The sequence below is a fragment of the Alosa pseudoharengus genome, unplaced genomic scaffold (genome assembly GCF_046254945.1).
Source record: "Alosa pseudoharengus isolate Yale_2024_CS ecotype anadromous, Long Island Sound unplaced genomic scaffold, YU_APseudo_1.1 YU_APseudo_1.1_scf_5, whole genome shotgun sequence".
NCBI classification, from domain to species: Eukaryota; Metazoa; Chordata; class Actinopteri; order Clupeiformes; family Clupeidae; genus Alosa; species Alosa pseudoharengus.
Genome location: NW_027468837.1, coordinates 20,744,132 through 20,758,557, shown reverse-complemented (window position 1 = coordinate 20,758,557; position 14,426 = coordinate 20,744,132). Strand labels below are relative to the sequence as shown.

The window sequence follows — 14,426 nt, the reverse complement described above, 5'->3', positions numbered from 1 at the left end:
TAAAACTATAGCCTAGAGAGGAATAGATGTGACTGATTAAAACTAAGCCAACACACAATCTATTGTTTTCATTCAAACAGCACACACAAACACAAACAAGTTGTGTATTCATAAGAGGGCCTTTGAATCCCCACATCTTTTTTTTTATCTCAGCATTTAAAATCAAAGAGCTTTTCTTTTAACAGTAGAGTTTCACAGAAACAGCTTTCATCAGGGACACGTTCCCAACCCTCCCACATCTCCCTCTCGACTGAGGGAGCCCCCTGGTAAGAGCAACCTCTTTCCAAAACCTGCAGAACAACAGGGACAGGAACACCATACCAAACACAAAGGGGAAAAAAAAACATCTATGAGCCTAAAGCCCCATGTCTCAACTCGTTAAACCATGTCCATCGCATGGGAAATAAAAAGCATACTGATGAGGTTCTGGAATAGCATCAAAAAGGAGATGTATATTAAAGTTTTCCATTTAAAATAACATGAATGAAGGACCATTACAGCTTGTCACTTCCAAAAACATACTCACACCTGATGCAGATTTAAGCTTGAATTCTGATAAATCACTGTGGTGTTTGAGCATGCAAGGCAAATACAAAATCTTGTCATAAATGACCGTTTCCAAGTCTTAACCTCACTGGAAATGAAAATAAAACAACGATTTAAGACAATATTTAGCTTAAGTAAAACACTTTCAAAAAGTTAAGAATGCCATCTTCTGACATCTTTCTTTAAATATGACCAGAAGTAATACCAGTATTCCTCAAATGAAAACATAAGCACTGTCCTAGTAGTGCAACAAATGGAAAAGAAGGAAACAACGGATCTCAAAAGTCTCTAAAAACTACACATACCTTTTCAATGATAAGGAGATACTTAACAACTGTGACTGAAATTCTGATCGATAATGTCGGACAAGTTGTAAAACATCACCTCACATAATTGAACAAGCTTGTCAGTGGGTTCCTGTTGATAACTTGCTTTGGCATTAGAATAATATAAACAGTGTGCATGACAACATGGGCAGTAAGAGCAGTTTCAAATTAAATTACACGTTTACATCAGCCAGTCTGAGCCACTGAGATCAATCCAATTTGGTCTGTAGACACCATTTCAACAGTCGTAAAAAGGAAGATTTTCTATCTACTAGAAACTTTGAGCACCAATGAACCTGGCAACATCACATTACAGAATAGCATGAAGATACTTAGTTAGTCAACACTAAACATTTGTGTACTTAACAGAAGGCTGAGTAGAACTAAAAAGGTGTGTGTTTAAGACAAGCGGACACAGAATCCCATACCTAATGTTGAAGTTCTCATCACCTTTGTAAGAATCAAATGACCATTTTGCCCATATGAAATACTTCACACAAGCACACATAAACAAAACCGTTTCTTGAAAACCTAAAACAAAACCACCTGAAGCTGTTGAACATATAGCTATATTTAAAAAACAAAACAAAAAACAATGTATAACATTTTCTTTTTAAAAATGAATGTCAAACCAAAAAACTAAATCGCTTTCAATCGGAACTTAAGCAACACTGGATAAGCACCAAGTGCAGCTTAACAACAAAAAAATAAAACCTTTGTTTCAGGAAACCTATACAAGCTTTTTGTTTCATAATAGCATCTTTAAATTTTAATTAAGGTTGGCAAAACCCTATTGAACATTTAAAAAAAGTGCAAGTCTCTGTATCCCACCTTGCCTGATCCATGTCCTTTTAAGCCCTGCTTCTCAGGACGGTACCATTTTTTCCTGTTCAAACAGTCCACCTCTAAGTTTTTATCATGTAAGGAACTGTGAAAATACAACAAAGGGAGTCCTCAGAAGTGGCATTCTCCCCTGCTCTGTACTGCTGGGACTCCACACAGACAGTGAAGTAGGGCTAAGTGTGTGAACAGGGGAGGGGGTTGTTCGTATACTGGGCTGAGGGACAGAGGAAACAGTGGAACTAGAGTCTGTCTCAATGGGCAGGAGTGGCCTCAGTCTAACAGGTGCTTCCTGGGGCCCACCCGCGAGCGGTTGGAGCGCCGGATGTCAAACTGGGAGTCTTTACAGCGCTGGCAGACGTACGTCTCGGGCACGTTGGTCTTGCGGATTTTGGCACAGGACAAGTGGATCCAGGTGTTGCACTGGTTGCACTCGATCATGGCTCGCCCAGCAAACGGCTTCATGCAGAAGCACGTCACCAGATCCCATGAGTCGTCATCTGCAGAAGAGAAAAGGATCTATCAATTGTTCAGATATCTCAACCTCTATAATCAAACGGAACAAAGGGTGGCTAAACACTTCTACAATACCTCAGGCAATTCTACTGTAATTTTCAAAAACGACTTATTCTGGTGTTCAGACTGAAATCTATCTAACTTTAAAATCAATTTGTTAATACAGTGAGTGAGTGCATTGTAGAATAATTTCCTTTGATCATCCTTGTGATGCCACCGTGTCATTATAAATATAATCCATAATCATCCATAATATAATCAAAATATCTAGTGCAATAATGAACTTGGAAAATATATTACTATGCAGTACCCCACCCATCCCCAAACTTGCATAAATAGAGCATCAACAAGTCCTGCTCCCTCCATTTTAAGGCCCTATACTGTACATATGAAGCATACCTGAGTCCACCATGATGTCCTCGTCATCCCCCGAGCCATCCTCGTCCCTGAAGACTACCTGCTTCCCCTGACGGAACACAGTCCTGGTGCCCGGGACGCCTTCCACTTTCACCATCACTGCCTCCCCATCCGAGAGCCTGGGCCTCGAGTCTGCTTCTGGACTCTCTTTTCCATCCCAGGACGGAGAGCCTTGAGCAGAGTCTGGCTCCTGCTTGCAGACCAGGAGGCCTTCCTGGTGCGGAGACGAGCTGCAGCCCAGGTGGTCGCTTTGTAGGTGGTGGTCAGATAGTGATCGATTGTGTGCATGTGAGACACTAGGTATGGGGATACTGAGAAAATCCTCTGGCTCCTCTTTGATGGCCCGGGCACTGTTCCACGTGAACTCCGATAGAGAGCTGCACCCCTGGCCCACGCTGTTTGGCTCCACGGTGTCTTCTCCCAGACTCTTCCTCAGCTTCTTCTTTTTCTTCTTCAGCAACTTCTCCGTCTTCCTCCGACTTTCCTCCAGGAACAGGCCGGCCGACTTGGGGCGCTTGCGGAGCTGGGAGGTGTCCAGGAGGCTGGCCTCTGGTCCACGCTTGAAGCCTCCGAAGCTCTTCCGGCCGCCAGAGAGGCAGGGTTGGGGAAGGCCCGGGGAGGAGAAGGGGCCGCTGAGGCGCTGGGAGTCCCAGCAGTCGCTGTCGGCTGTGCTGCCTGTGCTGTTGGGCGGACTGGAGCTGCTCCTGAGGGAGGCCTCCTGAAGAATCAAAGCAGAAGCATCAGACATGAGCTGTTGGTAGCTTGCACATTAGGCAACTGCGCATCACCTGTGTCAAACCGCACGCAACACACCGATGAATATCAAAGGCTCCAAGGTCCTGTGCAACTCTGGAACTATTTCCTAGGTTGACTAACAAACATTTTGTGTTACAGTGGTTTTTTAAGGCCCACTACGAAGTTTAAATACTGCTTACACACTGCTTTACCTATCCAAATGCTGAATCCTTTTATAACTTCAGAACACCCATCCATTTAAGGAGCCTACATTAAAAGAAGTTATCAAAGAAAGCAAACTAAGGTACAACTAGACCAACTCAGAAATGCGGTCTCGTAGTTATACTATACACACAAATAACAACCGTAAGAGTAACACAAAGTGCATGGCTACTTTTATTAAAATCATGTAAAACAAACTGACAGAGTGAGCAGGTAGTCACAAAACACAAAATATTAGCCTACTTCTAATAGTGGAACAAATATATCTGCTAAGGGCAAATATATCATTAAGAAACATTAATGCTTCAGATACAATTGTTTCAGAAAGCGATCAAAATTGTCATCATGTTATTTGGTAATAAAAAAAAAAAAAGGTTTCCATGTATAATGGAGGATTGTGCACTTCATAGTTTTGTGACAGCCCCATGATTAAGCCTGTTGCCTACTTGCAAACATAAATAAAGCTGCATTACTTTGTGGTACATTTCCTAAATGAGTAGTCCGGTAAATTCTTTGACCTTAACTGTAAATTTACATCCATATTTTTCATTTCTTTCATTTAAAAAACTTGCATTGATCATACTATAACATCATGACTGCTTGCATAATTTTATAACTGTGTTTCTATATTAGTAGTATAAACTTGAATAGTAAGTCAACCTCCCCGTAACCCTTACCAGGAGCTGTCTGCAGAGACATACGGGGACTTACAGAGGAGGAAGGCAGACAATACGTGAAACATTTATGGATGAGCACCAGGACACAATCCTAACCTGAACATACTATGGCCAAAAGGGAAAGAAGGGGCTACCGTGAGGGCTGTCTTCCCTGAGCTCCATGCCAAAGATACTCAACATTTTTTTTTTTTTTTAAATCAAAACTCTGTCCATCGTGTGGTCTACTAACGTAAAGAGATGTGGTGGCTGGTAGTGGGCTAACAGCTATGGAGTATGGTGACTGAGGACAGGGTCTAGGATGGAGCATGGAGGAAGCTAGACTTGAGCCCTCTTACCCGAGGACTGAGGGTTTGGTTTAGGGGGGGCCCTCCGGGTCGCAGAGGAGGAAGATGAGGAGGAGGAGGAGGAGGATGAGCAGTGGCGGGGCAGCCGGGGGGAAGACTGGCAGCGACTGCCTGAGGCGCCACCACCATCTCTGTGGATCAAACAAAGTGTCAACAGCACGGCAGCAGTAATGGGGATGGGACGGGACACACCCGAAGAGGAGACAAATGTTCAGGAAGCCCCTTGCAAAGAGGTGACAGGCCGCTGCTGCTGCCTCGCGTATGACAACTTCAGTGGTACAGAGGTGACCCAAACCTCAAAATGCACTTCAAAGTGAATATGCCTACTAATTCGCATGGCACCCAGTGATGCTCATCAAAAGCATCAACATAAAACTCTTATAGTATGCCCTGTGTGTGGGGGGTGGAGAAAGCACCTTTCTTTTATGTTTTTGTTTAGGTATGTATGTATTTATTTATAGCAGGACACATACTTAACCAAAATTATGAAAAAATAACTCACCTCTTGTGGGTAAGGAATATACCCAGCATAGGCTAGCACAAAAGTACAAAACTTATTGAAGTCTTCCACTGTACGCTGCCTTCTGCAAGTTGGACTGAAGCCCTAAAACAAAAATAATCAACCAATGTGGATTGACATGCAAGAAGCCTTCTTTGTTACCCAAGAAATTAACAGTCTGAATTTGACATCAATACAATTTTCAATTAGTTTCATATTAGCATCAGTCAGTTAGACGGTAGTGCACAAAGCGGCCGGTCACTCAACTAGAATGGAGATACTGATTAGTTTGATTCATAGTGGCATTTTTACCTAACGTTACGTTAATTATTCTTTCAATAAAATATTCTATTTGCAAAACGCGTATTTATAACACACAGCCTTAGCAGACGAGTAAGGTGTGCCTAGAGAGCACATTTTAGTCTGGGACAGAAAACATGTTTTATAAACTGTCACATTAACACAAGTAAACCCACAAAATTACAAAGATGATACATAGTACAACTGATAAAGAGTGTAAGCAGTGAAAACAAAATGGCGCAATCACATTACGTTACATGAAATATGTTTGCTAGCCTAGGTACCGATCAGTTGACAAATTCCAAATTTACATCTGAACAAAAATATCGTACTAAACAGTGTTGTTAAAATGTGACGATGTAAACTGTACAGTGAGTCCATTACATATCTCAAACTCAACAATACTTAGCAAAAGCAGGCTGACTTATCTGAGGTCGCAAACTAGATTGATAGAACTAGCATTGTAAGCACGCTAACGTTATGGTACGTTGGCTAAATAGACTAGCTATTCGACTAGACTAATTATTATTAAAGTATTAAGATGAATGACCTTGACTGCAAACTATCCAAAATAACTCCAGTATCCACAAGGCAATGATTTAAACCCAACATGTTTGCTTGCTCTGTTACCTAACGCTGTGTAACACAGAGAGCTAACCTGTTGTTTTAAATAGCATGCTGAGTAACATAAACAAACCGACTTGAAAATGACAGTCTTATTTTTGCTAACGTTTCTTCTGAGACACGATTTGAATACGTTACAGTTTGTCGCTCATAACATGGAAGTTGAACAATAAAACTAACGTTAGTGGCTAAGATGGAATCTAGCGGGCAAACATTAACGTTAACTTTAACGTTACTGACAACATTCTAACAATGTTTTTAAGTTCGCTTTAGCCACTTACCTGAGATTCAAAGGTGGACGAAGGGGCGACGCTATCCATATCTAAAAAAAAAAGCAAAAACGTTTAACTTTACATACAACACAATAATGCTAATTCTGACACAGAGCGACCTTAGGAAACGTTATGTTACCAGCAACTTCCAAGAGGAATGTTCATAGTGTAATCATAGCATGTTTGCTCGCACATTAACTGTTAGCTCAATATGCTAACCATCGCCAACTTTTTAAATATGCAATAATGTTACATATATTTTCCCAATTAACTTCTAACGGTAAATCAGAATAAACATTTCCTTATACAACAAGTGTCGGTGGGTTCGCTTAACGTTATCGATACCTATCGGTAGGCTGTACTGAAGTGTGAGCTAATGTCAACCTTGTAACGTTAGCAAACACACGACTAGAACTAGTTCTAGTTTCACCAGCTGCACACAAATAGAAGTTATTGTAAATATTGGCAAAGGTACACATCATACACATCTCATCATCAAACGTAACGTTAACCTTAAACGAGTAAAGTGATCTAGGCGGGGGGAACTCGCTACTTGACATGTTGTCCATAACATTTTGTAACGTTAGCACTAGCCATTTAAAAGGCTCGCTTGTCTAACGTTACTTCCTTAGTGTACCGTTAGCTAATAGCCACCCTCTTAGCAAAATATGTCTAGAATTCTAGCTAATTATCGAGGCACAAAAAGTTAGCACAGTTCATCAAAACTAAAAGCTACCGTCGTGGTAAATGACGTGGAGTATTGTTAAAGTAATTTCGCAAAATATTGCATTTTGATGCAAATATTTCTCCAGATACAATTTCATTGACTGACAAAAAACGTAAGACTTAAGATATTAACTTCAGTCGAGTCGTGCCCACCACATGAACGTTAACGTGAAAATATTTGATATGCTTACCTAGCAAACTTAGCTTGCTAAAGTCAAAAGCTACGTTACCTAAAATAGTCATATACCATTAGCTACATTTACATTAAGGTTATTCGACACATTTTCGGTCAAGAGCAAGTAGATACTAGTTGCATTTGAACTGAGCTGTTATATAAATGTTACACCATATCTTGACTATTTGGCGACTGCACTGAGCAATATGAATTCAACCAACGTTAGCGTCAGCTTCCAACTTTTAGCCAATGGGCTAATTACATGAGCTAGCTAGCTAACTAGCTAGGCGACTCAAACGTCAGCTAACATTAACTTCTAGATAGCTCCACAGCAAGTAAACAAACATCATAAATGCGACGACAGTCTGATTAGATATCCACCTTGTTTCAAGATGAAGATACAGGTAAAGTTAACGGAAACAAGAGAGTTGTCAAGTTGGTTGATTGCGATGCAGCTGGTATTCCGACGTCTATGTTATTGACACAGCACTACTACCGTTAGCTTGCTAACTGACAACGTTACTAACGTTATCGAAATAGTCTGGCTGCTGGATACAGACCCGTGTGCACATGCGCCAATCAAAAGGTGTCATACTATAAACAAGAGGTCTGTATCCGATCTTTTGATAGATTATGTTCATCTAAGGCTTTTAATTAGGTTCGTAGCCTACTGAGGCCTAATAGTTACTACATTAACTTTTAGTGAAGCTCTCACAACGGTCAGAACAGTCTGATGAAAGATGTTATGACAATTCCTTTGCGAATGAGTTTGTGCTATTAACTATTGCATTTATTTTTAGATGTGACCGCATTGGAAATGTGCGAGCCAGGTCTCTGTTTTGTGCTGACCGTTTTTCAACACGCCACGACTGACATTTATGCTGAGTGGGATTTGTGTGAGAGATTCTGCTCTTAGCAGCAGCAAAGGGTGGGAGGGGAGTGCTGCAGCCTGTGCTGTCCATGTGATCAGCTGGCAGACCGCAGCTTGCAGAGCAGGCGTTCGTGCATTCTCGGGTGTCAGGGACACAGGAAGAGCACGCTGCAGAACTACCAGGAGAAACAGAACGGATCTACTGTATATCTGACTGATCGTGAGTACCATCGCTTACATTTTCTCTGCTTGGAGATACAGATTGCTTTCCTGTCCAGTGGCATTTTTTTATGTAGGCTATTTCCAACACACTTGTATGATGAGTCAGCATCCCTGCTTGAGCCCTCCACAATTAACTTTAGATAGTAGGCCTATGGAAATTCCTAATGACAAGACCATGCATCCTACAATTCAAAGCAGGGCAATCACAGAAATCATTCACAACTATTCCAGACTCGTTTGTTTATGACAGTGTCCTTACAGTAAATTATGGGTACTTTCTGGCTTGGGCTTGGCTATGATTGACATCATTAACTGGAACAACATGACTTTAGACAGAGTGATAAAGACGGTCCGGAATTAGTTGATGCTGTGGATCAAACTGGATTGAACTGGAAGATTTTAGGGGGTGGGATGTTTTTCTCATGCTGTGTCTGCAGTTACAGCTAGATGGAGTTACAAGCTAGCTCTGATTTGGGTTATCATGCTAGCTTGTAATTAAACAACATTTGTGTAACATTGTTTGGTGATGCAGACAAGCCAATGTCAGAAAATAAGCACTTAGTGCGCAGTGTCTGATAATGTTCTTTTATGTATCATTCATTTCATTGTGTTTTTCATTTTATATTTGTAGGTTAAATTGATCGCATCAGCAATGGCTAGAAATCTCCTGAAAAATCCCAGTGGGGAAGGTAGGGGGGCTCCTCGTTTAACACTCAATGGACGACTGTAATAACTATGTTACAACAGCATTAACTTGTATTCATGTTATTAACCTGCAGTAAAAAAGGTAATAAAAAAGGCTCATCTGAAAGCTAGACATCAACAGTTCCTGATCAACAATTTCAGTAAACACATTCAACATGTGATCATGCACTTTTGCTTCAGTCAGCAATTCTATTGACATTGTGCAATGGTGTCATGTAAACTGAAAAATGGCTGCAAATGTTCCCCAAACAGACCTAAATTTAGTCTCTTGTTTGAAAGAGAAAGATCATTCAGTGTATATTACATCTGTTCCATTCAGAGCAAATGGAATACTGGGAGCTGATAGAGAATGGAGGCAGTCAGTGGAGAGTGGAGGAGATGCCTGGGGACTGTGGACACGACTTCGGCGATGATGGCATCAAGACATACTTTGCCACCTCCTTTGAGTAAGCCGAGGGGCTATAAAGTTAGATGTTAGATAGGTGTAAGAATTGACTACTGCATATTCATTTGGTGGGCTAAAGCATACTATTAACTTGTTTTTGAGAAGCCTCAGGAATCACTTAAATCTATTATTCCATTGCACTCAGAATTGTAAGACTTGTTAAAACTAGCAAAATATCAAGTGCCATTTGAATTAACCGAAACATCATATTGTTTGCATTGGCTGATCTATTAATCAGATAATCATATCATGATAGGCATGTAATTAATTAGAACAAGATGGGTAGTCACGTAAGGTTTTCTGTCAATTTATGCTCAGACAACTGGCAGATTATGTATGCATGGTGATGTTCATACTTGTTCAAAATGTAGAACTGAAAAATAGATGCACTGAAAAGAGGCATGTGCTGTAGCTAATGTACAGTAATCAGATTTAAAGGTCATAGCCCTTTGCCATTTGATGCAGTTATGCAGGTTAACAAAGCAGTGAGTTGATGCTGAGTTTGGGTCTCTCTTACACTTTCTCTCTCTCTTTCTCTCTCTCTCTCTTTGTCTCTCTCTCAACAAAGGGCATGCCTAAAAAGGCAGGTGGTTGACCTTGTGGCAGAGGGCTACTCTCCAGAGGATCTAGACACACAGCCAGCTGTCACTGTAGAAGACTGGTGAGACTAAAACTCCTGGTCCAATTATTTGTAACAACACCCAACACTGACTGCCTGAATATGCTTGTATGTTTTTAATTTATTTTTATTAGTTTTTGTCCGTTGATTTTGTCTGTAGGTATTGCGGACGCACAGACTGTGGTTGCACATACCAATTAACTGTATGTCTGCTGGATGAAAATCAGGAGGAACTTGTGAAATTTCAGCCTGACCAAGTAACCCTTGACCCAGACTCTGATGACTGCTCTTGGAAACAGGTTTGTATTTTCAGATTCAGAGAGATTCAGATTCAGAGAGATTTATTCATCACATACACAGTTATAACAGTATATAACAAGCAGTCAAATGTAAGCCTGGTTAGCTTCATGACTGTGTAAAGTAGAAAGAATGTAAGTAATACAGATAAAATATTAAAAGCAGAAGTTAATAATAAAATAATAAAGTGACATGAGTAATAATAATAATAATAGTAGTAGTAGTAGTAGTAATAAATAATAATGTTATTAAAATGGGATAGGGTCTAAGGTATTCATTAGAGTAGGAATGTTCATGTTGAGGAGTCTAATGGCCTGAGGGAAATAGCTTTTTCTTATTCTCTCAGTTTAGACCATCAAATTGCAGAAGCGCGAGCCTGACTTCAACAAACTGAACAGTCACTGGGGTGGGTGGAGCCCTGAATAATTTTAGTGGCTCGTTCTTACATCGGCTGATGTATATATAATGCAGGGATGGGAGAGGAGTCCTAGAGATGCACTCAGCTGAGCGCACCACTCTCTGCAAAGCTTTGCAGTCTTTCTCAGAACTGTTAGCATACCACACTGTAACACTGGGTCAATATTCTCTCAATTTTATTGGCCTATTAAACCTGTATAGATGGATATCATTAACACAGTAATGGTAGCCTATCTATTAAGATAAAGCGTGCAACCGAACTACAAATACATTAATATCATGCAGTGAACCCAAATAATGCCCACTGAGTGGCCAGCCATTTCCACCACTAGATGAGATGTGTTTATGTATTACATCTGACAAAATAGCAGGGTTAGGGTTAGAAACCCTAGGTTTGTATGTTTATGTTTGTTGTTAATATGAAAACTAATTTTCATAGAATATTGATATTATTAATTAATAATTTGTAATTGATTATTAATTATTTCGTTGATATTTGATATTATTGAAATTGGTATTACTAGTACTCTTCTGCTAATGTAGGCTTTTCAACTTTATTTGAAACTGTTATTTTTAACTATCGTAGTGTTCATACACTGTTTGGACAAAAATGCCTACCAAATACCATAACCATAACCAATAGCAACATGGTGAACACCAAGCCCATTAGTTGACAGAGCAGAGGCAACTCCTAACTGAAGTGTGTCACTTTGCAGGTAACCCACACCTTCTCAGAGTATGGCGAAGGGCTGCGCTTCCTCTCATTTGAGCATGGTGGACAGGACACCCGCTTCTGGGATGGATGGTTTGGGGTCAGAGTGACAGGCAGTTCAGTCACAGTTGAACTATAAAGGTTACATTCAATTAGAAGAGGGAATAGGAATTCAAGGGATGAACATGACAAGAAAGGTGTGGACCAATTTGTGGGTGAGCTGGATAGTTCTGAATAGTAGGGCTTAGAGTGGCTACCTGGCATATATGTTTCTTAGGTGTGCAGTTTACACTATATTTATTATTGAAAACCTTTTGAAGCCTCATGCAAAACCTGTAGGCCCTACACCCAATAAGAATTCCAGTTTTGTGGTTCTACTGACTACCTCCTCTTCCTAGTTACACTGCTGCTATGATGCTTTACTTATGCACTAATACCTTAAATGCTGTGACACTGAAATGCACCTAGAATATATTTCACATGCAAAAATAAAATAAGATGACTCGCATATTTCTACTCTCTAATGTCTTTCTGATTATCAGGGTCTGGTTTCCCGTAAGCCAAAGTAGGTCTTAAAGTCCCTCTAACACGTCTTAACTTTAGCGCAAGAATGTCTTAAGATTTGCAGACTGTTTCCCGAAACTATCGTTGCTTAAGAACGTTGTGAAATCAGTAGCCAGTGTAGGCTACTCGTTAATGGCTAAGAGGGTCATAACAGGTAGCCTATTTATTTTCATTGAGGTCACCAGCAGGACATAGCCTACAGGCAAATTACTAATATAATTATCCAACTTACGTTCCCATTCGTTATATATTTACTTGTAAGGAATCAGATTTGCAAAATAGCAATGTAGTATAATGCTCATAATAATATGATTATAACAGAAAAACAAAAGTACAGTATGCTTAAGTACAGAGCCGGACAGTAACGGAGTACATTTACTTGAGTACAGTACTTGAGTACAATTCTGAGGAATCTTTGCTTTACTCGAGTATCATTTTTGGGGAGTACTCATGACTTTACTCAAGTACATTTGAGAGGCAAATATTGTACTCTTTACTCCACTACATTTCTATCCATAACCGTGAGTACCCGTTACTTCATCTAAAAAAAAAAGGAAAAAAGAAAAATCCCTCAATTTGTTGTTTCCCTCTCAAACGTGATTGGATTGTGCAGGCGCCACTGATTGGGACAGCCTATCAGCAATCACCTTCAGCTTTCCGCCAAAGTCAACTCCATGGTCAGATTTAGACAGAGACTTTCTAATTAGGAGACACAGCACTCAAAAAATCCTCCATAGAAATGCATGGGGTTAGTTTGTAACGCCGTTGTCTGCACATATCCCACCCCTTCCTCGGCAAACATCGACATATGAATATGTGGAGCAAGGTTGGTGTTGTGAAGCCTTGCGCACGCATATTTCTGCCGAATAGGATGCCCGATGAGTGCCCAAAAAGCGTTGCAATATGGCCGCCGAGTGTAGGGACTTTCCTAAAAGGACTTTGATTTAGATAAGAGACAAAACCATGGACGAAACAATGGATGAAGACGCAGCAGGTCCATCCCGGGAATTTTCTGAACAAGTTAATGATAGTTTTCGCTTCAAGTGTTTCAATTACAAAATAGTATTTTGTATTTGAAATACGTATTTTAAATACATGTATTAGAAATACTGCCCATCCCTGGCAACATGGTAAAAAGATGAAAATGACTTGATTTTATTTTCAATTCCTTTTACATTCTCCAAGGTATTAACATTAAAAAATTTCATAACTCCATGTAGGACGATTCTGTACATAAATGTAAGCACTGTGGCAGTAGTAATACAATATTTAGAAAATGTAGGCTACTCTTGTACTCTTGATACTCAAGTACTTTTAAAAACAAGTACTTCAGTACTTTTACTTAAGTAGACATCTGACTGTTGTACTTTTACTTGTACTTGAGTAAAATTTAGCAAAGGATATCTGTACTTTTACTCAAGTAATGAAGCTGTGTACTCTGTCCGCCTCTTCTTAAGTATGAAACGAGACATTGGTAGAATAGCCTAGTTTCTGATTATCTTTGTCTAAATGTAGGCCTAGGCTATTTTTTATTAGACCTATAAGGTAAGGTTTAGCCTGTGCTGAGTCAAAATCTAAGTCTGTTATTTACTGTAAGCCTACACATTTCCTCACTTTCTTACTCGACCTCTTCCTCATCTTCAAACGTCTTCTTCAGTGACACCCCAAAACATTATTGCGTACCGCAGGCAGCACAGTGGCACTCACACAAGTAACAGGCATGACAGATAGGCCTATAGCCTAATATGGTCATAGATCTTGCAACAAACATTAAAACCATGCAACAATCTAATCTAAACAATACTATTTATGTATCTGTGTGGTATATAGCCTATTGGGGATGCTTACAAGCAGATGTCAACGTTTTTCTATTTTTGTATTGAAGTGAATTAAGGTGTAGATCCGAAGTTTAACTGCGACGTGCAGTCACTTGGCATCATCAAATCAGAGGATATTTCAGAACTATTAACGTGGACAGCTCCCCATAAGAGCATCTAAAGAGCAGTGCACCCACGTTCACGCTACGAGCATGTTCCCCGAACATTATTTTTTCTACTTTTTAATCGTAGAAAAAGTGCATGTATCCATCGTTATCGGGAAACCAGCCCCATGTCAGGGGAATATAAAAGTCTATGTGAAAATGGTCTCATTTGATTGAATACATCTGGTGACATTACGAGATAAGGAAACGTGTGAAATTTTTTAAATATCTGAAAGGGTAAATTGGGGTTTGAATGACCAGACTTGGAAAAAATGTACTATCTCTACAGACATCAAATATCAGCATGGTTACACTATATCTGTCCACCTTGACTTAATGGCTCAAGCATCTATAAAAGCCATCGCCTGACTTTT

At 40.0% G+C, this 14,426-nt stretch overlaps 2 protein-coding genes across 5 annotated transcripts; one reads left to right on the top strand and one right to left on the bottom strand.

The window, feature by feature from the left end:
* Window positions 1–100: 100 nt before the first annotated feature.
* On the bottom strand, window positions 101–7,717 carry phf13 (PHD finger protein 13). Of its 4 annotated transcripts, none has more exons than XM_076269339.1 (5): window positions 7,601–7,717; window positions 6,328–6,368; window positions 5,126–5,227; window positions 2,628–3,363; window positions 101–2,212 (listed from the first exon to the last, which is right to left on the bottom strand). In XM_076269339.1, the coding sequence occupies exons 2-5, from the start codon at window positions 6,364–6,366 to the stop codon at window positions 1,986–1,988; spliced, it is 1,104 nt and encodes a 367-aa protein (XP_076125454.1). In that variant the 5' UTR covers window positions 6,367–6,368; window positions 7,601–7,717; the 3' UTR covers window positions 101–1,985. The 4 variants fall into 4 exon arrangements, with proteins under 4 accessions (XP_076125454.1, XP_076125453.1, XP_076125456.1 ...); XM_076269338.1 differs by lacking the exon at window positions 7,601–7,717 and adding an exon at window positions 7,236–7,528; XM_076269341.1 differs by lacking the exon at window positions 7,601–7,717 and adding an exon at window positions 4,615–4,754 and having other exon boundaries at window positions 6,328–6,345.
* A 431-nt stretch (window positions 7,718–8,148) lies between these two features.
* fbxo2 (F-box protein 2) lies at window positions 8,149–12,015 on the top strand. The gene is made up of 6 exons (XM_076267791.1): window positions 8,149–8,310; window positions 8,944–9,001; window positions 9,337–9,463; window positions 10,031–10,123; window positions 10,242–10,380; window positions 11,512–12,015. Exons 2-6 carry the CDS (start codon window positions 8,965–8,967, stop codon window positions 11,644–11,646), a joined length of 531 nt encoding a protein of 176 aa, XP_076123906.1. The 5' UTR covers window positions 8,149–8,310; window positions 8,944–8,964; the 3' UTR covers window positions 11,647–12,015.
* The last annotated feature ends 2,411 nt before the right edge of the window (window positions 12,016–14,426 follow it).

What these genes read in the sequence shown, in the direction of transcription:
- phf13 (XM_076269338.1), bottom strand. Translation starts at nt 7,287, where the DNA reads ATGACTATTTTAGGTAACGTAGCTTTTGACTTTAGCAAGCTAAGTTTG. An exon ending in CGTCCACCTTTGAATCTCAG is followed by an intron (nt 5,228 to 6,327) that starts GTAAGTGGCTAA and finishes TTTTTGTTTTAG; the next exon opens with GGCTTCAGTCCAACTTGCAG. An exon ending in GGACATCATGGTGGACTCAG is followed by an intron (nt 2,213 to 2,627) that starts GTATGCTTCATA and finishes TCTCTTCTGCAG; the next exon opens with ATGACGACTCATGGGATCTG.
- fbxo2 (XM_076267791.1), top strand. Translation starts at nt 8,965, where the DNA reads ATGGCTAGAAATCTCCTGAAAAATCCCAGTGGGGAAG. An exon ending in GAAAAATCCCAGTGGGGAAG is followed by an intron (nt 9,002 to 9,336) that starts GTAGGGGGGCTC and finishes TGTTCCATTCAG; the next exon opens with AGCAAATGGAATACTGGGAG. An exon ending in GCTGTCACTGTAGAAGACTG is followed by an intron (nt 10,124 to 10,241) that starts GTGAGACTAAAA and finishes TTTTGTCTGTAG; the next exon opens with GTATTGCGGACGCACAGACT.